General features: G+C 39.2%; 1 protein-coding gene across 5 annotated transcripts in view; it reads left to right on the forward strand.

The window, feature by feature from the left end:
• The window catches only part of EIF4ENIF1 (eukaryotic translation initiation factor 4E nuclear import factor 1), a 46,657-nt gene that overhangs the window by 10,545 nt on the left and 11,087 nt on the right, over positions 1-25,025 (forward strand). For 4 of the 5 annotated variants that reach the window (XM_069497475.1, XM_069497474.1, XM_069497472.1 and 1 more), the window contains exons 3-10: positions 6,557-6,630; positions 9,139-9,266; positions 11,895-12,181; positions 12,447-12,648; positions 15,776-15,951; positions 22,227-22,362; positions 22,550-22,729; positions 23,827-24,059. In XM_069497475.1, coding sequence (XP_069353576.1) covers positions 6,557-6,630; positions 9,139-9,266; positions 11,895-12,181; positions 12,447-12,648; positions 15,776-15,951; positions 22,227-22,362; positions 22,550-22,729; positions 23,827-24,059 — 1,416 coding nt within the window. The remainder of the gene's footprint in view (positions 1-6,556; positions 6,631-9,138; positions 9,267-11,894; positions 12,182-12,446; positions 12,649-15,775; positions 15,952-22,226; positions 22,363-22,549; positions 22,730-23,826; positions 24,060-25,025) is intronic. The other variant, XM_069497473.1, reaches the window with a different exon arrangement.

The following is a 25,025-nucleotide window of genomic DNA, read 5'->3' on the forward strand; positions in this document are numbered from 1 at the left end:
TTTACCTTTTTAAATAAACTTTTAAAATTTAGATATAATTCACATACGTAAGTGTTACCATTCAGTGGTTTTTAGTAAATTCACAAAGTTGTACGACCATCACTACTAATTCCAGAACAATTTTATCACCCCAAACAGAAACTTTGTACCCGTTAACAGTCATTATCCCCCTCCCTCTGGCCCCTCGAAACCATTAATCTACTTTCTGTCTCTCTGGATTTACCTATTCTGAACATTCTGTATAAAGAGAGTCATGCAGTGTGTAGCCTTTTGAGTCTGGCTTCTTTCACTTAGCGTAATGTTTTCAAGGTTCATCCCTGAACCTTATGGTAGCTTAAAATGAAAATACTTCAGTTCTTTTTACTGCTAAATAATAATTCCATTGTATTCTGTTCAGTGTATCAGTATTTCAATTCTTCTTATTACCAAATAGTACTCCATTAGGCCAGGCATGGTGGCTCGTGCCTATAATCCTAGCATTCTGGGAGGCCGAGGCCGGAGGATCCCTCGAGGTCAGGAGTTCAAGACCAGGCTGAGCAAGAGCGAGACCCTGTCTTTACTAAAAATAGAAAGAAATTATATGGACAGCTAAAAATATAGAGAGAGAAAAAATTAGCTGGGCATGGTGGCGCATGCCTGTAGTCCCAGCTGCCCGGGAGGTTGAGGCAGAAGGATGGCTTAAGCCCAGGAGTTTGAGGTTGCTGTGAGCTAGGCTGACGCCACGGCACTCTAGCCCGAGCAACAGAGCGAGACTCTGTCTCAAAAAAAAAAAAAAGGCAAAAAACCTCCATTGTATGGATATACTAACATTTTGTTTATGCTGATGGACCCATGGGTAGTTTCTATTTTTGGTTGCTGTGAATACTGCTAGGAGCATTTGTGTACAAGTTTCTGTGTTCAGTTCTTTTTGGTATATAACAAGGAGTGGAATTGCTGGGTCATATGGTAACTGTTTAACTTTTTGAGGAACTGCCACTGTTTTCCACAGCAACTGCGCTAGTTTACATTCCCATCAACAATGTATGAGGGTTCCAGTTTCTCTACATCCTTGCCAACACTTGTGAGTTTCCTTTTTTTTCCAGTTATAGCCAGCCTAGTGGGTGTGAATTAGTATCTTACTGCGGTTTTGATTTGCATTTCCCTAATAATGATGTCGAACAACTTTCATGTGCTTGTTGGCCATTGTGTATCTTTGGAGAAATGTCTGTTGAAATCATTTTCCTGTGTTCATTTATTGAGACTTGCTCTGTTTCTGAGGTTGGAGTACAGTGGTATGATCATAGCACACTGCAGCCTCGAACTCCTAGACTCAAGCAGTCCTCCTGCCTCAGCCTCCCAAGTAACCAGGACTACAGGCATGCACCACCATGGCCAGCTGATTTTTTAAATTTTTTGTAGAGACAAGATCTCACAACATTGCCCAGGCTGGTCTTGAACTCCTGGCCTTAAGCGATCCTCCCACCTCAGCCTTCCAAAATGCTGGAATTATAGTTGTGAACCACCATGCTGGGCCTATTTTTATTTTTTTAGAGACTGTATCTCACTTTGTTGCTCAGATTGGAGTGCAGTGGTACAATCATAGCAGCCTCGAACTCCTGGGCTTAAGTTATCCTCCCGTCTCAGCTCCCAAGTAGCTGAGACTATATATTCCGCCACACCTGGCCCCATTTGCCTGTTTTTGTTTTGTTTGGTTTTTTGAGACAGTTTCACTCTGTCGCCCTGGCTAGAGTGCAGTGGCGTCATCATAGCTTACTGCAACTCCAAAGTTCTGGGCTCAATCTTTCCTGTGCCTCAGCCTCCCAGGTACCTGGGGCTACAGGCATGCACCAACACTCTCAGCCAATTTTTCTGTCTTTTGTAGAGATGTGGTCTCGCTCTTTCTCAGGCTGGTTGAACTGATGTCAAGCAATCCTCCCACCTTGGCCTCCCAGAGTGCTAGGTTTACAGGCATGAGCCACCGCACTCAGCCTTGCCTGTTGTTAAATTGCATTGTCTTTTTGTGTTGAGTTGTAAGCATTCTCTACATATTTTGGATGCTAGACACTTATCAGATAGATGATTTGTAAATATTTTTTCCCCATTCTATGGGTTGTCTTTTCATTTTCTTTATAGTGGCCTTTGAAGCACAAAAGTTTTTAAATTTGAAATCCAGTTTATCTTCTTCTTCCATTGGTTGCTTGTACTTACAGGTGTCATTGCTTAATCCAAGGTCATGAAGATTTACATCAGCTATGTTTTCTAGTTTTAGTTTAAGCTCTTATATTTAGATATTTCCTAAATTTTGAGTTAATTTTTATGTACGCTATAAGGTAGGGCTAAACTTTATGTTTTAGAATAATTGTAGACTTATAGAAAAACTGGGAAAATAGTAGAGGGTTCCTCTATCCCTATTATTAACATTGTTAGTGTGGTACATTTGTTGCAGTTAGTGAACCAGTGTTGATATGTTGTCATGAGCTAAAGTCTATGTTCACATTTTCTTAGCTTTAAATTAAGGTCCGTTTTCTGTTCTATGATTCAGTCTAGGATACCATATTATATTTAGTTGTCCTCTCTCCTTAGGCTCCTCATTTCCCTTTTTATTAAGGCAGGATGTTACTTTTGTTATATTGTTTTGATTCCCCACCAATAGGACCAAAATTTGATTTTCCTAAATGTTTTGTGGCTGTGTTAAAGTATAAATCTTGCCCGGTTAACTCGTAAATAAATAGGTAAAAATCATTAGAGTTTCAGCAAACAGCTGTGGTAGTAACTTGGGCTCCCTGTTAACTTTTGGAGTCAGAAAACCCACTGTTTAGAAACTTGTATGTTGAGAATTTGCACATTTAAGTGTGATGGGTATTGCCCTTAGTTTAATATTAATATTTGGATGGGGGGTGGTAAGGGAATATGCAGTAATCTTTGAGTTACTTCAAACAGCAAAAAAATTGCTTTGCAGTATTTTTTCCTGTAGTGTTAAGTATAAGTATTTCCTATATTGCAAGGTCCTTCCTGTTTCTACTGGAAAATTTTTAAGCCCTCCTGTCCTAAGGATTTCTTTACTGTAATCTGATATTTTCATAACTACTATTGGTTCATTCACTGTGGCACACCCCTCAAGCTCCAAATTTGTGTCACCCCCACAGGTCTGACACCGTGTTTGCCCTGCAAATTTCACTAGATTCCTGTCTTTGTTGGTGATTTGCAGGTGGCGTCAGTGCTTTGACAGTTTTTCCAGAATTTTTTTGTCTTTTTTTTTTTTTTTTTTTTTTTTTTTTGAGACAGAGTCTCACTCTGTTGCCCGGGCTAGAGTGAGTGCCGTGGCGTTAGCCTAGCTCACAGCAACCTCAGACTCCTGGGCTCAAGCAATCCTACTGCCTCAGCCTCCTGAGTAGCTAGGACTACAGGCATGCACCACCATGCCCGGCTAAGTTTTTCTATATATATATTTTAGTTGGCCAGATAATTTCTTTCTATTTTTAGTAGAGACGGGGTCTCGCTCTTGCTCAGGCTGGTCTCGAACTCCTGACCTCGAGCAATCCACCTGTCTTGGCCTCCCAGAGTGCAAGGATTACAGGCGTGAGCCACCACGCCCAGCCTGTTTTTCCAGAATTTTGAATAGCCTCTAGATATTTTCTTATATTAGGAATTCTGTTTATCTCAGTAGTCTAAATTTTTCTAGGTATTTCTACCCAATTAATAAATTCTAAAAAAATGCAAATGCCTGACTTATATTCTGGTTTTAAAACTGTAATGTCATCTGGTTCTAGGGCATTTTCCTGTCCTGAAGAAAACATTTAGATGCTTCAGTTTTCTAAAGACACTGAGAAAATTCCTGGTATGCTTATGTGCAATGATTCCCATAGGCTGAGAGAGTAAATCTATCCCTCTGCCCTTACCCCAAGATACGGAAGCAGTAATCTGAGAGGCAGTGCATACTGGCCTATCATGAGGCCTGTGGTAGTGTTGCAGAGGTCACGGTACAGCGCTGTATGCTTTTTTGCAAGGCAGTCGCAGCATTTTACTGGTGCTGAATGTTTGGAAATTGCTTTTTTCACTTTGTCATGAAATTGTATACCAAAAGAAAGTAATCGCTTTTTTGTGTGTATGCATATATGTGAGCCAGGTGTTTGGATATTAGTATATGTGTATATATGCATATATAAATGCATATTTTCTAGTTCTCCAGAAAGGACCTTGAAGCAAAGGAGGACACTCAGTTCCCAGACCTTGGTTTTTTATGCCATTCCCCACATAAAGAGACTAAGACTTCTCAGAATTAGCTGATTCCAGAGCTGGGACAAGATGGGTACAAGATAAGCCAGAAAGTAAGGCTATGCTTTAAAACAAGAAATGATTGGGGCATGTTGAAAGGACACGTAAGCCAGCATGAAGAGGCTTCCACTGGCAAAGTCTGGGACAATTTGAGCCCCAAAATAATGAAGGATGTTAATGAATTATAGGCCACTGGAAAATCTAGGAATCTGCAAGTCTGTATCAATAATAAATAGGTAAATAGGAAAAAGAGAGGACTTGTGTTTACAGTATAATGCCAAGTGCTGGCTGATCAATATAGAGAGAGGGCTGAAGTTAGAAAATGAAGAGTGGTTTGGGGAAGAATTATCAATAGATGCTAAATTTAGGTGGTAACTTTGAAGACCAGGATATTTGGATGATTTAAAGTGTTTCCCCACAGATTGTGTACTAAATGCAAGTGGGAAAGTAGTAACTAAATAATAGAGAAACTGGAGAGCGCCTTGACCAAATTATCAAAATGAACATCTCTAATAATGGGCTGATGGGCATAATGGGCATCCAGAGGATCCAGAGGTGATGCTCTAAGAGGGATACGACATCTCTTAGATGGTTAGGTTAGCGTTCTGCTCCAGGGATGCTTAGTCTCAGTATAATCATGAGAAAACATTAAACTCCAAATGAATAACGTTCTTTTAAAGAGGCTATATTCTTTAGAAATGTCAGTGTTGTAATAGAGAAAAGTGGTAGAAATGTTCAAGATTAAAGGAGACAGAAGAGACATGACAAACAAATATCTGATTCTGGACCGGATCTGATTCTCCCCCTGGAGGGGGAGAAAAAAGTAAATATAAAGGACATTATTGGATCAGTTGACAAAATTGGAATTGGGAGGGTAAAGTATTATTGATAACTGTAGTTATAAAAAACCAACAACCCTCCTATTGTATGTGATGGATTAGCTTCTCCTGTGCATTTGTTATGATACTGGCCACGTACTATCCTTGGGAGAATGGAAAAATTGTCACTGAAATCACTTTCTGTAGGGCCATATTCTCATGGAACCAGATAAGAGGCTATAAAAGAATATCCTCATTAGGAAACAGGCACTGAAGTATTTAGGGATAAAGGATGAAGACTTAATGTAGTTTACTCTCAAATGACTCAAAAAACTCAAATGGGAAAGCTAAAAGAGTTGATCTCATGGAGATAGAGAATAGATAGATACCAGAGGCTGGGAATGGTGTTGGGACGGGGGCAGGTAAGAGAGGTTTGTTAATGGATACAAACATAAAGTTAAATAGAAGGAATAAGTTCTAATGTTTAATAGCAGAGTAGGGTGACTATAATTAACAATAGTGTATATTTCAAAATAGCTAAAAGAGAGGATTTGAAATGTTCCCAACACATAGAAATGATAATACTTGAGGTGACAGACACTCCACATACATAGACTTGATCGTTACACGGTCTATGCATGTAACAAAATGACATGTATGGCATAAATATGTACAAATATTTGTATCAGTAAAAAAATACTCTGCAAAAAGGCTGGGCATGGTGGCTCATGGCTGTAATCCTAGCACTCCAGCAGGCAGAAGTGGGAGGATCACTTGAGGTCAGGAGTTCAAGACTAGCCTGAGCAAGAGCGAAAACCCCGTCTCTACAAAAAGTTGAAAAATTAGCCAGGCATGGTGGCATGCACCTACCTGTAGTCCCAGCTACTCGGGAGGCTGAGGCAGGAGGATCACTTGAGCCCAGGAGTTTGTGGTTCTGGTGAGCTATGATGACGCTGCCACCGCACACTAGCCAGGGTGACAGAGCAGTCTCAAAAAATAACAATATTCTGCAAAAAGAGCAAATGATAAATGGGGGAGATGTTAACAGATGAATCCAGGTAAATAGCATATGGGTATTTTTTGTGCTTTTTTAGTCTTGCAACTTGAAAGAAAAACTATACCCTTGTAAATTGTTACTTAATGCATTTAAAAGTGGTAAGATGAGGTGGAGGCTTTATCTAAGGCTGAAGCTTCCATCCTTTCATGAGCATTCAGTGTTACGGAATATAATCATATCATTGGACAGCAATTATGAGAGAATGTATTTTAGCAAGAAAGTGATCACTTTTAAGTTATTTGATAAATCTGCTTGAGCTTCTTGTAAGATCTTCATCTAACTCTTGTCCTTTATGGAATAAGTCAAGGTATAAGGGTTACGTGAAATGATTAAGCTAGACACTCAGAATTATTCAGAATAGAAATAGGTTGAAAGTATGTGGCCTGAGAAATGTGATTCAAAATCACCATTTGATTTCTCTTTTCAGGAGGAGCTCTTGGATATAAAGGAACGCCCCCATTCCAAACAGAGGCCTTCATGCCTTTCCGAAAAATATGACAGGTATGGCTGTCATTGGGTGTTATTCTAGTCATTAACTTCTTCTAGTTGTTAACTTTTTGTTATACTAAACTTGGTAAATTAAGAATTCTACTGTTTTGAAGTTTTCTGGTAAATTATAAGTGGAAGAGGGATTGCAAGAGGTAATAACATGAGCTTCAACTAACTGGTAATGAAACTAAAATGAGAAATGACTTGGTCACATAGTCAGAAAGCAGAATAAAGACTTGAACCCAGGAGTCTTCACCAGTGTCTTTTCTCTCTAGCAGTGGTTTTTGCACTGTGCTTTGAGGGTACTTCCTCAAGGGCCTGCCCCAGGTGTGCTGATCCAGGAGGGCTCTGAGCCCTTAGACAGAAGAACCATTCAGCCATTCAGATTACCCTTATTGCATCCTAGATTCCTTCATAAGAGGGAGATGGCTTTGGTTTAAGAAGGCTATAGCTAAAAATGGTCTGAAAATGTCCAATAATCCTATATTGTACTATTTATGCTTTTCTTAGTCATTTCTTAAATATGGTAGATGGTTTGTGTTAGCCCACTTCTTTTTATTTATTTATTTTTTTAAGATAGGGTCTTGCTGTTCCTTAGGCTGGAGTGCAGTGGCATGATTATAGCTCAGTGCAGCCTCAAACTCCTGGGCTCAAGTGATCCTCCCGTGTCAGCCTCCCAAGTAGCTAGAACTGTAGGCATGTGCCACTGGAACTGTAGGCGTGTGCCACCACTCCTGGCTAATTTTTCTATTTTTGGTAGACGGGGGTCTTGCTGCGTTGCTCAGGCTGGTCTTGAACTCCTGGCCTCAAGTGATCCTCCCGCCTCAGTCTCCCAAAGTGCTGGGATTCCAGGCATGAGCCACTGCACCCAGCCTAGCCCAAGTTTTTTTATTTTATTTTATTTATTTATTTTATTTTTGGTTTTTTTCGAGACAGAGTCTCACTCTGTTGCCCAGGCTAGCGTGAGTGCCGTGGCATCAGCCTAGCTCACAGCAACCTCAAACTCCTGGGCTCAAGCGATCCTCCTGTCTCAGCCTCCCAAGTAGCTGGGACTATAGGCATGCACCACCATGCCCGGCTAATTTTTTCTGTATATATTTTTAGTTGGCCAGATAATTTCTTTCTATTTTTAGTAGAGACAGGGTCTCACTCTTACTCAGGCTAGTCTCGAACTCCTGACCTCGAGCAATCCACCAGCCTCGGCCTCCCAAAGTGCTAGGATTACAGGCGTGAGCCACCGCGCCCGGCCTTTATTTTAATTAGCACATTATGTTGAATTCCATGGTTGAATAGGATAGACTTTTTAAAATGAGTGTCAGAGAAGCTGGTGTTTTGCTAAAGTTTATAAAGCCTTTTTATACCTCAAGTTGAATTTTATTGTTAAAACACCATTTCTTCTTGGCATAAAATAAAGTTATCATGGGCAGACATAGAGCTTTTATTCTGAAGTGGAGACATCATGCCTAGTAATAAAAAATAAAAGAGAGAGAAGAGAAAGCTTCTCATTCTTTTGTTTCTCTTCTCTCAGAGAATTAAAATTTGTTGGGCTCTTAAACTCCAAGTAATCCTCACAATCACCCTAGAAGGTAGGTAATATCTCTTTCATTGTGAAGAGTTGAGACTGAGAGGTTGACTCACTTATCCAAGAAATGTTCAGTTGGTTCCTGCTATGTGGTAAATAAATACTGTGCCGAGTGCTCTCAAATACTCTCTGCCTTCATGGAACATTGGTCTGTGGAAGGATACAATCAAATCACTACTCGTAAGAGTTTAACATTATAAATATTGCAGTCTGCAAAGGACAAGTGTGGGATACTACACTCACACTTCACTTGTGCTAGTGTATAGCGCAGCCTGTTCTGATAAGGTTGAGGAAGTCCTTGCTGCAGAAGACGCAGCTCAGTAACTTATCCAGAATGCCCCTGGTGGTGGGTGGCAGAGCTAGAATTTGAGCCTAGATGGTTGGGCTCCAGAGCTTTTGCACTGCACACTGTACCACCTGCCACACCATTATTAGGGAATAACAAAACCTAAACTACACATTTTAAGCTCTTAAGAGCCGTCCATTCTGCTTGTTGGAAAAATTGAGACTGTGCATAGAAGTTCTAGAAAAATACACACCAAACATTCCAGGAGCTACTTCTGGTGAGAGGGTTAAGGGATTTTTTTTCTCCCTTGTATTAAACTTCAGTAAACTCAGTCATTATTTATAGAGCATCTTCCTTGCATGTTACAGGTATAGTTATTGTAATTCCTAGGCACCGCAAGGTTTATGGTCTAAATGTTTCAGTGGTGCACAAATCATTGTCCAGTAACTATTGGTATTATGTGAGCAACAACAAAGTATTAATTGATAGTTGTTTTTGTTTTCATCTTAGAAGAGGTAACCATCCTAAAGGCAACCAAGAAATTTTACATTGGAAAAAGGTTTCTATAACTTACCTGAAGAGGTTTAGAAATTAGACTAGCTACATAGTTCTTGGATATAAGTGCTAACTGTTGGTACCTCTTGACCTGTAGTGATGGCGTCTGGGACCCTGAGAAGTGGCATGCCTCTCTCTACCCAGCATCAGGACGGAGCTCACCAGTGGAAAGTCTGAAGAAAGAGTTGGATACAGACCGGCCTTCTCTGGTGCGCAGGATAGTAGGTGAGCACACAGCCACTCAGAAGTGGGGGCAGTGATATTGGGGACATGCTCTTGGCTGCTGTGAGAGTTTTATGCACTGGGTGAAAATGTCATGATAGGAAACTGATTTACCAGTTGGGTCTTTTCCTAATTACAGCAGAGAGTAGTCATAGTCTTCCTACATAACAGTGGTGAGTAAACCGTGTTAGGTTGTGTGCTCTTGCATTAAAAGTATCGATGTCTTTCATTGGCACGAATAACTGAATTAGATGTGATAGGTAGCATAAAGCTGTGCTGGAAATCTGATCATGCTTTGTCTCATATGAGTCCTCAGGTGTGAATCGGTTCTGGCAATTCTTAATTCATAATGGACTGTGATCTAAATACAGGGTTTGGATATGGTTTGAAACTGGAGTAAAGTTTGATCTTCCATGTCTTTACCCCTTTAAGCTAGAAAAGATATTTAAGGGTGAAATGGAGACCAGACAATATAAAAGCTAGTCAAGGAACTTGTTGCCAGAAATCCTTTTGAGATGATAGGAAGATCTGTCATAACAATTTGGAACTGAACAAAGACAAATGACTCTAGTTTAAGCTATTAAGACCCTTCTACACACAGTCTATTAGTATAGCTAGTGCAGTAATGTCCCTCAAGCAAATAATTTATTCTAACAGAATCATTAAAGATATACACAGCAACTTTTTAAAAATGATGAAAACTTAAAAGGAACTTAAAGATTCAATAGCAGAAATAGAAATGGTGGATTGGGAAAACTTTGGAACATTCATATGAAGGAATATTACATTGTCCAGCTGTAAAAACGTGTTACAGACATGTTTATTGGCAACTAATATACTGAGTCATAACCAAATTATACAAAACTGTCCATATTGTATGCTCTTTTTGGAAAAAACTAACTGTACAGAGAAATTCTGGAAAAGTATATACCAGAACATTCTAGGACTTGTTTCTGGTAAGAGCATTAATGCAGGTTTTTCTCACTTGCACTAACCTTCAGTTTCCTAGTTTTTCTAGGAAGAGATTTGTTTATGTGGTGATATGTTTATTTTTTCTTACACCTTTAATGAGATAATTTACATATAATAGCCTGTACATACATTGTACCATTTGATGTCTTCATGGGTATCCACCTGTGAAACCATCACCATAATCAACATCATAAGCACTTTCATCACCCCCAATTCCCTAGTATCCCTATGAGTGCCTCCCTTTCACCCCTCCTAACATTGATCTGCTTTCTGTCACTAGAGATTAATTTACATTTCTTAGAATTTTATATAAATGTAATTATTATATGTACTCTTTGTGTAGCTTCTTTCCCCCAGAATAATTTTAAGATTCATCCATATTGTTGAGCGTAGAGCTTATTCCTCTTTTTTATTTCCTAGTAGTATTCCATTGTGTGGATTCGCTGCAGTTTATCCATTTATCTTTGGTAGACATTTGGGTTGTTTCTAGTTTTTGACTGTCATAACTAAAGCTGCTATGAACATTCATGTACAACTCTATGGACATACACTTTCTTTTTTCTCTTGGGTAAAAACCTAGAAGTAGAATGGCTGGGTCATCTAGTAGATGTTTTTTTAATGTTTTGAGAAACTACCAAACTGTTTTCCAAAGTGGTTGTACCATTTTACGTTTCCACCAGCAGTGTATGAGAGTTCCACTTGCTTCACATCCTCGCCAGCACTTGGAATGGTCAGTCTTTTAAATTGTAACCATGCTCATAGGTGCATAGTGGTATCATATGGTTTAATTTGCATATCCCTAATGACTAATGATGTTGAGTATCTTTTCATAGGCTTATTTGCCATCCATATAACCTCTTTGAAGTGTCTATTCAAACCATTTGTCCATTTTTTAATTTGGCTGTTTTTTATTGAGTTTTTAAGAGTTTTTGTATGTTCTGGATATAAGTCCTTTATCAGAAATATGCTTTGGAATATTTTCTCCCAGTTTGTGGCTTGTCTTTGCATTCTCTAAATAGTTGTCTTTTAAAGAACAGAAGTTTTAAATTGTGAACAAGCCCAGTTTGTCAGTTTTTTTTAATGGATCGTGCCTTGGTGACATGCCTGAGAAAACTTTTCCTAACCCAATGCCACAAGGATTTCCTCCTGTATTTTCTTCTAGAAGTTTTATAGTATTCGATTTTATATTTAGATATGTGATCCATTTTGATTTAATTTTTGTATATAGTACCAGGTATAGATTCAAGTTCACTTTTTTGTGTATGGATATCCAACTGTTCATCATTTGTTGAAGAGACACTTTAATTTTTTAAGCAGTTATTTTTTTCAAATACTGACACCTATTGTAGTTTATTAGTTGACAAAACATTTGCTAATAATTAATAGATAAGGACTTAGTAAAAATGAAGGCATTGCACAGACTAATCATGGAAAATCATTTATTGTGAAGTACATTTGTTGCTCCAAAGAGAAAAGGCAAAAGTCTCAGCCTATTTATAAATATGTAATGTACATGTTACTCTGAATATGTTGATAAGCCCAATTTTAGTCGTGACTCTCTTCCAATCCTCCCCTCGTCAGTCATGGACATACCACCTGAAGAAGAAAAACGATGCCCCTGTTGGTTTGCTTAATTTTCTCTTTCCCGCATCTCTCCAGATCCACGAGAGCGGGTGAAAGAAGACGACTTAGATGTTGTTCTCAGCCCACAGAGACGAAGCTTTGGAGGGGGCTGCCACGTGACAGCTGCTGTTAGCTCCCGGCGCTCGGGGAGTCCATTAGAGAAAGACAGCGATGGGCTTCGTCTGCTTGGTGGACGTAGGATTGGCAGCGGGAGAATAATCTCTGCCCGGACCTTTGAGAAGGATCATCGGCTTAGCGATAAGGACCTGCGGGACTTGAGAGACAGAGACCGCGAGAGGGACTACAAGGACAAGCGTTTCAGGGTTTGTCTTCTGGACCTTTGCTTTGGTACCTCATGTGCTTGGGGACTTGATGTTCACTTCATTCATACCAGATTACCGTGAGAACCTGGATGAACACAGCAGCCAGGGAGGAGTATAGAGAGCTGGGGTGGGGGGTGTACGGGGATGGGATTCACATCTACCGCGTATCTGCATTTCACTACTGAGCATTACTTAATTCGTTAAGCCCTCAATTGAAGTAGAAATGACTAGAATTATTTTAATTTTGCTTTATGAACTTTTCTAGAGGGAGTTTGGGGATAGTAAGCGTGTCTTTGGTGAGCGTAGAAGAAATGATTCTTATACAGAAGAAGAACCAGAGTGGTTCTCAGCTGGACCCACAAGTCAATCTGAAACCATCGAACTGACTGGCTTTGATGATAAGATACTAGAAGAAGATCACAAAGGGAGAAAAAGAACAAGGCGACGGACAGCCTCTGTGAAGGAAGGTCAGTGCAGACTTTGGGAGGGAAGTTCCCTGTTTTTAAAATGAGATGTGATTATCACTGACTTAATTGTATATTTAGGAATGGGTACCAGATGTTAGGAAATGGCAAGTTTTTAATAATGCAGCCTGCTTCCTATGTGAGAATTCCCTAAGTACAGATTGTACTGTCTCCTAAAGTTGTTCTGCCATGCTAAACAGAAAAGTCTCATGTTACCTTGTAAGAGCACTGCGTACATGAAAGGGTTCCTCAGAGATAAGAAACGTGGTAGAAATGAGGAGGAGTCTCATTTATTGAGCAATTATGTACTACTCACAGTGGTGTTTTGTCTTTTCTTAACAATCCTATATGGTGTGGGTACTTTTATGCCCTTTTCATAGATGAGGAAATGGAGGCTCCAAGAGCTTAAGTGACTTAAGGTCACTGTGAAGTAAATAGTAAGGTTGGGAGTTGAACAAGATGTTTTTGGCTTCACAGCCCACCTTCTTCACCATGGTGTTAGACTTTCCCTGGTCAGTTGTTTGTGACTTCCCTCCCCACAAACTTAGTTTTCTCAGCTGTAAGATGATAAGGTCAGGGGTCTCCCTTGCTAAACTGAAGGAGCCAGAGCTAATGTGTATGAAGTGCCTGGTGCAGAGTGAGGGCCCACTGGTCGTAGCTAGTTATTTTCAGGGCAGTCACTTGGCTCTGAGGTGGCCAGCCGCAGGCTGACGGTCTGGGGAAGACGCAGTGCAAGGCCATGGTGAAGAGCAAGGTGGGCTAGCCTGGGTTTTGAGTGCTGGGGTGGCTACTTAGAAGAGGATAATCTTTGACAAAATCTTAACGGGTAGGCCTGTTTCTTTGTAAAGTGAAGCCAATGCCTGTTATAACTTGAGGGTTACTTTTAGCATTGATGATCATATCAGAACTCGGTACACATCAGAAGTCAGCCTCTAGTGGGCACTTACTTAGTAAATTCTAGTTCCTTCAATCTTTCAGGTTTAGTTGAAAAAAACTTTTGGCAGATACTAGGCAACAAAAGGAGAAAGTTATTTTAATAAATGAAAAATTAGTGCCACTTTGAAATTATGAAGTTAAGATGAATTTAAGCAGAAATAATGGGATTTATTTAGAAGGAGAAAGAAGAAATCACATTAGTCATCTTTTAATTTACGGTCTTTATAGTAGATATTACCATTATCTTTGCACTATCACATATTCTTCCCTAGGGTGGTGTAGGAAATTGATAGGTAACTGGGGAGCCTTTGCTTTTATATTGCCTTTGAAATATGTCTTTGTCTTATTCTTGATTAGACTAAAGCAGCAGCAGCAGCAAGTGTGGCTTTTCACCTAATGAGGGGAGGAGCCAGAGGAATGAGATAGATTGGTAGTGGTACCTTCTCACCTTACAGATGCAGAGAGATTGAGACCTGGAGAGAGGGGATGGGTTTCCTGGCAGATCTCGAGAAGAATCCAGGGGTCTTGGCTCACTCCATTAGTTAATTGCAAAAAGTCCCTAGGCCGTCCAACACAAAAATGAACCAGAGAAATATCAAAATTTCTTTTGTAAATGTATGAGCAAAGTACCCTCTCTTCTGGCTGTCATCCTTAAATTGGGAAACTGAATTGCAATAAAATGTCCGTTGCTTGTCCCAAAGTGGGTAGGCAGGTTCTCGTGGATAAAATGGGTTAGGGAGAAGCACTGCTCTAGTGGAAAAGGACATTAATTAGGCTATTAAGTTGTTTACTTCTTCTAGGGCACAGTTTCTTTATAAAGTGGGAATAATTACTCCACCAAAGCAGTCATTGTAGTTTAAATGTCAGTCTTTAAGGAACAGCATTTACCTTTGATTGCTGGCAGTAAGCGTGTGCTGACCCTCTGGAGATACTGCCAGTTGCCTTGTCCATGGCTTACAAATGTGTGTCCCACTGGTTGCCTTGGCCCTCTGAAGGCTTGGGGTTCTCAGGTGGCAGGCATCCCTGTGGAGGAGCAGTGCTGCCTTACCTGCACGGTGTGGTATCAAAGAGCATTGTGGCCGCCCTAGGGTTGAACTTTCTGTCGCTTGCGACTATTGACACCCTGGATAAGTAACCCACTTAATCTTACAGCTGTTGCATTCCTCTGCTTTACTGTCTAGGTTTCTGGAGCATTACTGGAATGAAAGCAGAAGTTTAGCGTTTAGTCTTTCTTGGTCTAGAATATCCTGGCTGACTAATAAGACTGCTGTAATTGTTGCAGACTTTTGGAAAGGGAAAGATCCAGGCTTTGGAGCTGCTTTTTTATCCTCAGAGGACTTCTTGTCTGCCATGATCTTGACACTACCAGCAACTTTTTTATAGATGCTTTTGCAGGGTGGAGCTTTGAGAGTTCAGTTCTTCAAATAAAAACATTAAAACTAAGATGTTAGATGCCTTAAATGTTACCATCTGGGAGCTTCACTTAGCTCTTATCTTCCTATTCTAAAAACAACTGTACATAACAGAGTTTATCTGGCACTACAGAGTAAGGCAGAGCTGATTAGAGCAGGTTACCTGCCCTCAGAGAGCTCAGTTTCATAGAGAGTTACTATAATATGGTGGGATACGTACTCTGAGAGATAAGCAAGGCTCATAGAGAAGGCAGCAATTAATTTTACTGGCTTCCCAAAGGAGATAACATTTGAACTTTGCCTTGAAGGATGAGCTACAACCAACATGTAGGCAAGTGAAAATTGCTCTCCTGCAAGGTTTCACATATGTAACTTAGGTCATTGAACCCTAACTGAAAGTGGTGGTACAGGTACATGGGCAAAGGCAGTGCCAAATTCATTTGGTTCCATTTTTAAGCAGTGAGAGACTTGCAAAGATTATCTTTTCAAAAAAAATTCCCATTGGGTAAAGAACCCATTACACTATAGAACACTTGAAGCACTTAGGAGGGGGGACCATAATTCTTCCCCCATTGTGTTGGTGTTCTGGCTTATTATTAAGGCTTTTTTCCTTCTTTATCTCCTATATGAGGAAAACTGTTTTATTCTTGCAAATGCAGTACCTGAACAAGAATTCTACTTTTAAAGTCATCTGTGGCTCTTCTGCATGTGTGTTGATGGCTAAGGTCAGAGTGAGAGCAGTTTGCTTGACCAGACTATTTTTGTCCTGGTTTTGCTTTCAGGAATAGCCGAGTGCAATGGAGGAGTGGCCGAAGAGGATGAGGTGGAGGTCATCCTTGCACAGGAGCCTGCTGCTGATCAGGAGGTGCCAAGGGATGCTGTCTTGCCTGAGCAGTCTCCAGGAGAATTTGACTTTAATGAGTTCTTTAACCTTGATAAGGTGCCAGGCTTGGCTTCGGTGAGTGTAGCAGCAGCATGCTTATAAACTGTATGATATTAAATTCGACCTACATATTTAAGACATCTCTTTTAAAGTGGTGTTTTGCTAGATGCTTTGGGGATTTTTAGCTTTATTCTTAAATATTTGAATTTTTGTTGGCTTTATTTTGAGAGGCTTAATGGACATGACTAAATGAGACTTCTCTACCAGTTAACTTTATTGCTATGCTAGTGGCATTGCACTAAAAATTCTTCAGATGTTTAAGAACATTGTCTCCTTTCACTTTTAATGAGTTAAGTGTTCGTTGTAAAGACTTACTGTGAAGGTGGCTTGTTATAGCTGGTGATTGGTGTCACACTGACCAGCATTCCTTGGGGGAGGCTGCCTGGTTAGGTAGTTAGTACTTTTGTGATGTGATGGTTCCAAAAACATTTAGTGAAAAGGAACTTGCAGTACTGTCAGTGTTGCTGTTAAACTCTTGAGGTCTAGTCTTTCTAGACTTTAAAAGTAGAAACAGTAAGCCGTCCCTAGTCTTCACTTGATACCTGCCCTTCTCCTGCCCCTTTGGCATTGATGGATTAGTATAGCCTCACCAAATTTTTGGAGAAGAGATACAAGTGTGACCTGTGCACATAGAAATGAGTTTTTTCTGTGGTTGCTGGAAAAAATGCAAAGAACTATGATAAAATAGAATTTAAAAACCATTTGGCCAAAAAAATCTGTACACTGCAGATATCCCATTTATAACACCAGATACATGAGTTTAACCAGTCCTTTTAGAATTGGTGGTTCTTGGAATTTTAACTTAAATGACTCTACTCCTAAACCATAGCTGATCCTTGTTTGATTACTGTGTGAGCAGACAAAACGAGGCATAACAGATCAGGCAACACTGGCCTGACTTCTTTGTCATTTTACATGTTCCTTCCACCCAAAAGATTACCACCAAGCAAGCAGGCACCGCATAGCACTGACAGGTACACTGTCACAGGTGAATCCCAGGGCAGTACTTCTCAAATTCTCCATGGAGAGGGGCCAGGGTTTAGTTCCACTCCACCGAGGACCAGCATTTTAGCATATAAAAGTTTCAAAGCATTTAGCCTCACTTTTTGAACTTATCTCAGTGTAGACCAGCATGGTCCACACTTACCTATGGCACTGTTCACGAGCATGTGGAGTGCAGCTCCAAATAAACAGTGGCAACTGCCTATGTGGTTTTGTTCCTAAAATTCTAGCATTAGTTTTAATTGTAAGTCTCCTAGCTAATAGTTCTTTGAGTCACATCCAGATGTGAGCTACTTTATCCAATGTAAAACTAAGTGGGCCTCTCAAATTCTTAACTTCTGAGGGTACTATAATTTTTTATGTTTACATCAACTGTTTGGTGACCTTTTTTGCATTCTCTCAGAAGACAGATGGAAATCTTATAGAAAGTTTTCAAAGAGAAGGTCAAAATTTAGCCACCTATATTTGGCTCCAAATGTGAGCACTCATGAAACTCACCTGTGGGCTTAGAGGAAGCATTCACTCTTTAATCCAAACTAAGTGCTAAACCTAAACTTTTGATAATAGGCAGCATGCATACAGAGCTGATTGTTCCAGGTTTTACATATAAGTCATTTTATCTTCACAAATCCCTTACAAGATTACTACTATTTCCATTTTACAGATGATAAAACAGGCACAGAATTTAGATAACTTGCCCGAAGTCACATAGCCAGTGAGTGGTGGAAACTGACTTCTAATTTATGCAGTGTCAGTAAGCATTTCTGTCCTTAACTCTGTACAACTATACTGCCTCTGAAGCATAAAAGGTAGGAATAGGAAAAAAAGAAAACAAAAAAAGTAAAACCAAAATTTTTAGAAAGCAAAGGAATAAAAAGAACAGGAATTAGGGACTCAACACCATCCGATCATTTGGCCCTCGCCCTCAACCAAAACTAGGTTAAGTCTGTTGCCATGTTTTTCATGGAGGTACTGCTAATTAAGGTATATATTCTATAATCCACTTAAAAGCAAAATTAGGATCATTAAAAACATGCTCTGGGCTTTATAACCAGCTGAACTCTAATGAACAATGCTCAGAAAACGACCAATTAAGAAAAATAAGAAAGGCTCTAAAAGATTTTGAATATTGGCCGGGCGCGGTGGCTCACGCCTGTAATCCTAGCTCTCTGGGAGGCCGAGGCGGGTGGATCGCTTGAGGTCAGGAGTTCGAGACCAGCCTGAGCAAGAGCGAGACCCCGTCTCTACTAAAAATAGAAAGAAATTATATGGACAACTAAAAATCTATATAGAAAAAATTAGCCGGGCATAGTGGCACATGCCTGTAGTCCCAGCTACTCAGGAGGCTGAGGCAGTAGGATCGCTTAAGCCGAGGAGTCTGAGGTTGCTGTGAGCTAAGCTGACGCCACGGCACTCACTCTAGCCTGGGCAACAAAGTGAGACTCTGTCTCAACAAAAAAAAAAAAAAAAAAGATTTTGAATATTAATTGACAAATACGTAAAATGCTTGAAACAGTATTTGACACTTAGCTCTACAAATGTGTAGGGTATTAATAGATACAAACATAATTTATTACAAAACTAAATATATTTTATATAACTTGATTACATAGGAAATCTCAATGCATAATTTGTTTCATTCAGAAATATTTATCGAGCAATTCTAGGTTCTGGACACTAAAGCTATAATAGTAAACAAAATAAAGTTCCTCATAGAACTTTTTTTTTTCTCCTGGGGGCGGCCACCTTTCTGGCCATGCCCCACTTCCCAGGACAAAGGGCTTTCAGAGGAAACAAAAAGTAATCAAAAAATATGTATACATATACATACACATGTATATATTTATAGGCTACATTCACTAGCATCATAGTACCTTAGAAATTGACAGCCACAGAAATCTATACAAACTGAAAATTTGGATCATGTATGAAAATAATTTGTAAATAAGTAACTAAAAATAAGTTTTAAAAATGATACAACTCTTACTACAGTGCCTAACACATAATAGGTGCTTAAATGTATTGAATGAAGAAAAAGGAAATCAGGCCAGGCGTGGTGATTCACACCCGTAATCCTAGCACTCTGGGAGGTTGAGGTGGGAGAATAGCTTCAGGTCAGGAGTTCAAGACCAGCCTGAGCAAGAGCGAGACCCCATTTTTACTAAAAACAGAAAAAATTAGCTGGACGTGGTGGCTCATGCCTATAGTCCCAGCTACTTGGGAGGCTGAGGCAGGAGGATTGCTTGAGCCCCCAGGAGTTTGAGGTTGCCGTGAGCTAGGCTGACACCACAGCACTCTAGCCCATGCGACAGAGCAAGACTCTGTCTCAAAAAAAAAAAAAGGAAAAAGGAAATCAAATTGGAAATCCTGAACTATTTTTTTAAATATATTTTTCTTCTGTAATGGATTTTCGTTTTTTCTATCAGTAGAGTGATGAAAGAAAGCTAACTATATTCAGAGTAATGAATAGGAACATGACATAGGAAAACCTTGGTGATGTAATCAAAAGTATGTTAAGAAGAAAATGTGTAACTTTAAATGTATTCATTAGAAATTCAGGGGGGAGGAGGGAATGGGCATATACATGCCTAAAGGGTGCGGTGCACACCGTCGGGGGTTTGGACACACTTGAAGCTCTGACTCAGATGGGGCAAAGGCAATATATGTAACCTAAAATTCCAACAAACATCTAGAGTAAAACAAATACAAAAATATAGAAATTTCTATAAAAATGAAAAGAAACCAAGCATTGATCAATAAAACCAAGTAACTGTCAAAGAGCAAAAGTATTTCACAATATTTGTTTGATCACCAGAATATTACAAATCCAAGGAAATGACTTGTCTAAACGACTTTTGTTTGAAGGACCAGATTAATAGTCATACAGGCCGCCACCTTTTTTTTTTTCCACCATAGACTTCCTCTGTGGTGAGTGTATAAGTTACCTTAAATTGCTATTAAAAATCTATTCTAATAAGGACAGCTATGAAAACACCAGAATCCAATTCCCAGGCTCCTTGTCTCAATTATCTGATGGCTGACAAGGATGTAGCAGAGCATGCCCTGACCAAAAAGGCAGAGCTGTGGGTCCAGGTCTCCATTTCCTGCAACCAAGGTACAGGAGGCAAGGCCCTGCTGTTAGAGTGTTCCAGCTTGCTCTGTGGTACTAAATTGACTGGCTAAACTCTTAGGATTCTTGTCAGGTTTAAATTCTTTAGCGGCTTGATGTTAATATTTCCACTAAATGTGTGTAAAAGAAACTTTGTTTCTACTCTTTATGCTTTAGCTATAATGAAACTTCACTTCTTCACCAGAAGCAAAGTTGGACACTGAACAAAATATGGAAATAATTTTCTCAACACTTTAATAAATCTTTAGAAAATGTCCAATTACTTTATGTCCATGTCCTTTGCTTTTTTCTGTTCTTCCTATCTTTTTTCCTATGCAAAATGATCAGGAAATAAAAGGAGTTAAAATACAAAGCCATCATTTTTGCTATTTATAAAATTTCAGTGTTGAACATTAAAACATTCTTTATAACTATATCTTTTAGTTCTTTTATAATTCCTATATTACTAAGGTGGTATAATATTTTTGATACAATCCCCATTTTTTCACAGCGAAACATCACTCCTAATGCTTCTCTTATACTTTAATTAATGCAAAATTAGTGCACTTGAAAGTCAGCATTATTTAAGGTAAGATATTCTACAGGTGGAATGTGATTTAAACTGTGGATAAATCCTCTCAAAACAGAAGCTCTGGAAATAATGATTGAATTAGAGTCTTGGATTAAAATCCCTTCAAGGGAAGTATTTTGTGGCTTAGTTTGGGTATGGATTATGAAAACATTCTTCCAGATAAGAACAAACAATATATCTAACCTTCCCCTGCTGAACTTTGATTGGGAACTGTGGGTTTCAGACTTCAGGTAAACAAAGTCACCAATTCTGTCATCTATGTACCAGTTTTTGGAAAAACATGTTTTCTGTTTATCAGTGGTATCAAAGCGAAAGCATATGCCTTATATTCAAGGATGTGCCTCATTTTTTGATTGATTGCTTTATCTTGTGTTTTCTAAATATTGATAAGACTATTGCAGAAAGATCAATTTGGGTATGTAACTAAATTTATGATAGGATAGGGAAAAAATATAGGATAGAATTGAACATTAATATCTTTATGCTTAAATGTAGTTTTTAGGAAAGATTGGAATATTACTATTCTAAATAATAGAAATTACTATTACAAAATGTTGAATAAATTATTTCTGATAGTGCATTAATTTCCCTTATTTAAAAAAATTTTAAATAATTTTTAAAAATTAAAATTTTTAAAAATAATCACTGTCACCCACACTAGAGTACAGTAATGAAATCATAGCTCACTGTAACCTCAAACTACTGGGCTCAAGCTATCCTTCTGCTTCAACCTCCCAAGTAGCTGGGACTACAGGCACGTGCCACCACGTCTGGCTAATATTTTTATTTTTTGTAAGACAAGATCTTGCTATGTTGCCCAGGCTGGTCTCAAATGCCTGGCTTCAAGTGCCCCTCTTTCCTCTGCCTCCCAAAGCGCTAGGATTACACGCATGAGCCACCACCCCTGGCCCTGTCCTTATTAAACCAAAACCGTGGAGGTCAGATTAGGAAGAAAACAAACACCTGAAAACCCCTTATTAAGCTCAAACAGAATTAGAGATCAGTTAAAATTTCATCTTTCACAATGTGATACTTTCTAAACTTTGACTTGAAATTATGATCTTCATGAGCTGTGTGCTTTTGGCTTCTGAAATTGTCAGAATTTAATTTCATAATGTTCATTACAAACTTGAGACCACCAAGTTTGAAGCAAGGGTTTTTCTTTCATCAGTTCTCCATACTTGATGTTTAGTTGAAGGCCACTCTTCAGCTTGACAGTGGAATGTTTCATTGTGGTGCTGATTTTGACTTTGAAACCACGTCCTCTGAGAACATTCAGTATTACATGGATTTTCTAATGAGGCAAAGAGTAGAAAGCCAAAACACTCTCTGTGGCATAGAGGCTTTGCTTTATATTCTTAGAAAATACATGGTTGGTTGTACCCAAGTTTGGGTTACTCAGAAATGACCCAGGAAGGGGAAGAAAAATTAAAGGTGTTCAAAATCCTAAGTTCCGAGAGTGTTTACCTTCAGGTCAGCAGCATCAAAGGAAGTTTCAAAGTAAGTGACCTTTCTGTAAAATTTGAAATTTTGTGTCCTTTTTCACCGAGAAACTACTATCTTAGCTTCTATTGTCTTTCTCTTCAGATGATAGAAGATGTTTTGGGAGAAGGTTCAGTCTCTGCCAGTCGGTTCAGTAGGTGGTTCTCTAACCCGAGTCGATCAGGAAGCCAATCCAGCAGTCTTGGGTCAACACCACATGAGGAACTGGAGAAACTCGCAGGTAAAATAGCTTCAGAGTCTGGCCTTAAATGTAGACTTGGGCTTTCTCTGACATAATTAATTCTGCCTTCATTAATCAGGGGTCCATTGGGGTGAAAGGGTCTTTGGACACTTTTTAATACTGTTAAAAATAAGTTTTTGTGTTTTATTGGGACCAATTAATTATGAATGTATATTTACAATATCAGGTCTGGAGCAAGCCATCCTCTCTCCTGGACAGAACTCTGGGAATTATTTTGCTCCTATACCATTGGAAGACCATGCTGAAAATAAAGTGGATATTTTAGAAATGCTACAGAAAGCCAAAGTGGATTTAAAACCTCTTCTTTCCAGCCTTTCTGCAAACAAAGAAAAACTTAAAGAGAGCTGTAAGTGTTCATGAGAATCTGCTTTAGATATCTGAAAAGGTTTGTTTCAGGTTTAAATGTTCATTCTTTTTTTTTTTTGGAGACAGAGTCTTGCTCTGTCACCCCAGCTACAGTGCAGTGGCATCATCCTAGCTTACTGCAACCTCAAACTCCTGGGCTCTAGTGATCCTCCTGCTTCAGCCTCCCAAGTAGCTGGGACTACAGGTGCATACCATACCCAGCTAATTTTTTTGTATTTCTGGTAGAGACGGGGTCTCACTCTTGCTCACGCTGGTCTCAAACTCCTGACCTCAAATGATCCTCCCGCCTCAGCCTCCCAGAGTGCAAGGGTTGCAGGCATGAGCTACTGCGCCTGGCCTAGGTGCTAATTCTTTAGACAGTTGGTTCTGATATACTTTTTCACCAAGTTAAATATATTGTGGATTTTGTTTAATGTTCTTCAAAAAAAAAAAAAACACTCATTTTATCAAATAATACCTCCTCTTTCAGAATTTGGTAGTGAGTGGGTCATGGGCCCCATGGTAAGAACTTTTCTTCCAGGTTCTTACCTAGGGCCTGATTATAACACTCCAATGAATGCTTTAGTTCTCTGGAGCATATCTTGCCAGTTCCTCACTACTTTGTCCCAATCTGCCGTATTCTTTCTTAGGTTATAAGCCCTCAACATAAAACCTTAGTGATATTATATCCATAGTGCAAGTATCAATCTTGCTGATGTTGGACTATCTGGGATTCCTGTCCCAGGTAAGAAGTCTCCAGAAGACTCATAAGATGTCCTTTTGCAGGATGCGTAGTAGGATCTTACCATGTTTTAAAGCTTAACACCTCAGGGTTATGGCCCACCAGTTTCTGGCATCTAAATATTTTAGATTTACTTTATGTTGTCTCTTACTAAGTACAAAATTATAGCCTTATTCCCACTAAGCAACTGTGATTTTTCATTGTCTTCAATTTCTCTATTTGGTGTTAGCCGTTTCTGACAGATTCACTTCAATTGTGAAACAAATTATTTTACCCTTAACCATTGTGGTAGCCAAAGAGAATTTCTACCAAATACCTCTTTGTTTGGTTTAACCTGGGCTTTCTCAACTTTTCAGCACATTCAGGAGTTGTACTGTCAGTGGAAGAGGTAGAAGCAGGGCTCAAGGGTTTGAAGGTGGATCAGCAAGTGAAAAATTCAACTCCCTTTATGGCAGAACACCTAGAGGAGACCCTGAGTGCTGTAACCAGCAATCGACAGCTCAAGAAAGATGGAGACATGACTGCATTTAACAAGCTAGTGAGCACCATGAAGGCAAGTGGGACTTTGCCTTCTCAGCCCAAAGTCAGCGTAAGTATTTGGCACAAACCCCAGCCTTTTCTCCTTTTGCCTCTTTCTATTCCACTTCCAACCACAATAAATGGATTTTAAAAAAGGTATTCTGAGTAAGCTGGAGATTCTTTGGTAGTCATTTGGTCCTTGATGCTTTTGTGCGTTCTTAAATTATTGATAAGCTATTTGTCACTAGAAAAAGCAGGTCTGTGGTTTATGTATTGTGGGTGACAGTGTAAAGATTAAAAGATTCAACCTTATGTGGTACCTGTATAGCTTTTTCAAGTTACTGCTAAAAAAGATATAAAACTATCTTTTTGGATGAATTCCAGAGAAAGTTTTCTGGTCATTCAGCTACTTAAGTTCATATAATTTACCATATTTTGACAGTAAAATCTTTATTTTCACACCTTTTAATCACTCCCAGATACCTAGGATTACCTGCTTTCTTGATTAGGCAGTCATGTAAATCATTTGTAAGTATCTAAGATGGATTTTTCGAGATAATTGTATTCTGTCAGTTTACTAATGGGAAAAGTTGTGGCTCAAAATTTTTTAAGCTTTCACACATGAAATTAGATTACAAGGTGACTGCATGTCAGTAAATTCAGGAATGTAGCATGTACTGGTCTTTGTCATAACAATTTTTACAGAGTGGTTCTCAGCCATGGCCTATGTGTTAATGTTGCTCTCTCTTGAAACAGAGTAGTGGGACAGCAAGATAGATTTGGATGATAAAAAAAGAGAATTATTCTAGTTGCTGATTTATAGCAAATTTACCAAATTGGATTTTGCCTCTTTTTTCCTCCTGATCCCTGCTTGTCTGAGAACTACAAATTAGCCAAAGTGTAAACAGCTGTTTGATTCACTATGCCTTCTACCAAAGGAAAGCAAATGATTTTTAGTGTTCTTTATCCGACTAATAGCTTAATGATAGAGATTTCAACCTGTTTGGTCAGACAGAGGTGCCATTATTCCTGGCCA

Source organism: Eulemur rufifrons, chromosome 21 (genome assembly GCF_041146395.1).
Source record: "Eulemur rufifrons isolate Redbay chromosome 21, OSU_ERuf_1, whole genome shotgun sequence".
Lineage (NCBI taxonomy): Eukaryota > Metazoa > Chordata > Mammalia > Primates > Lemuridae > Eulemur > Eulemur rufifrons.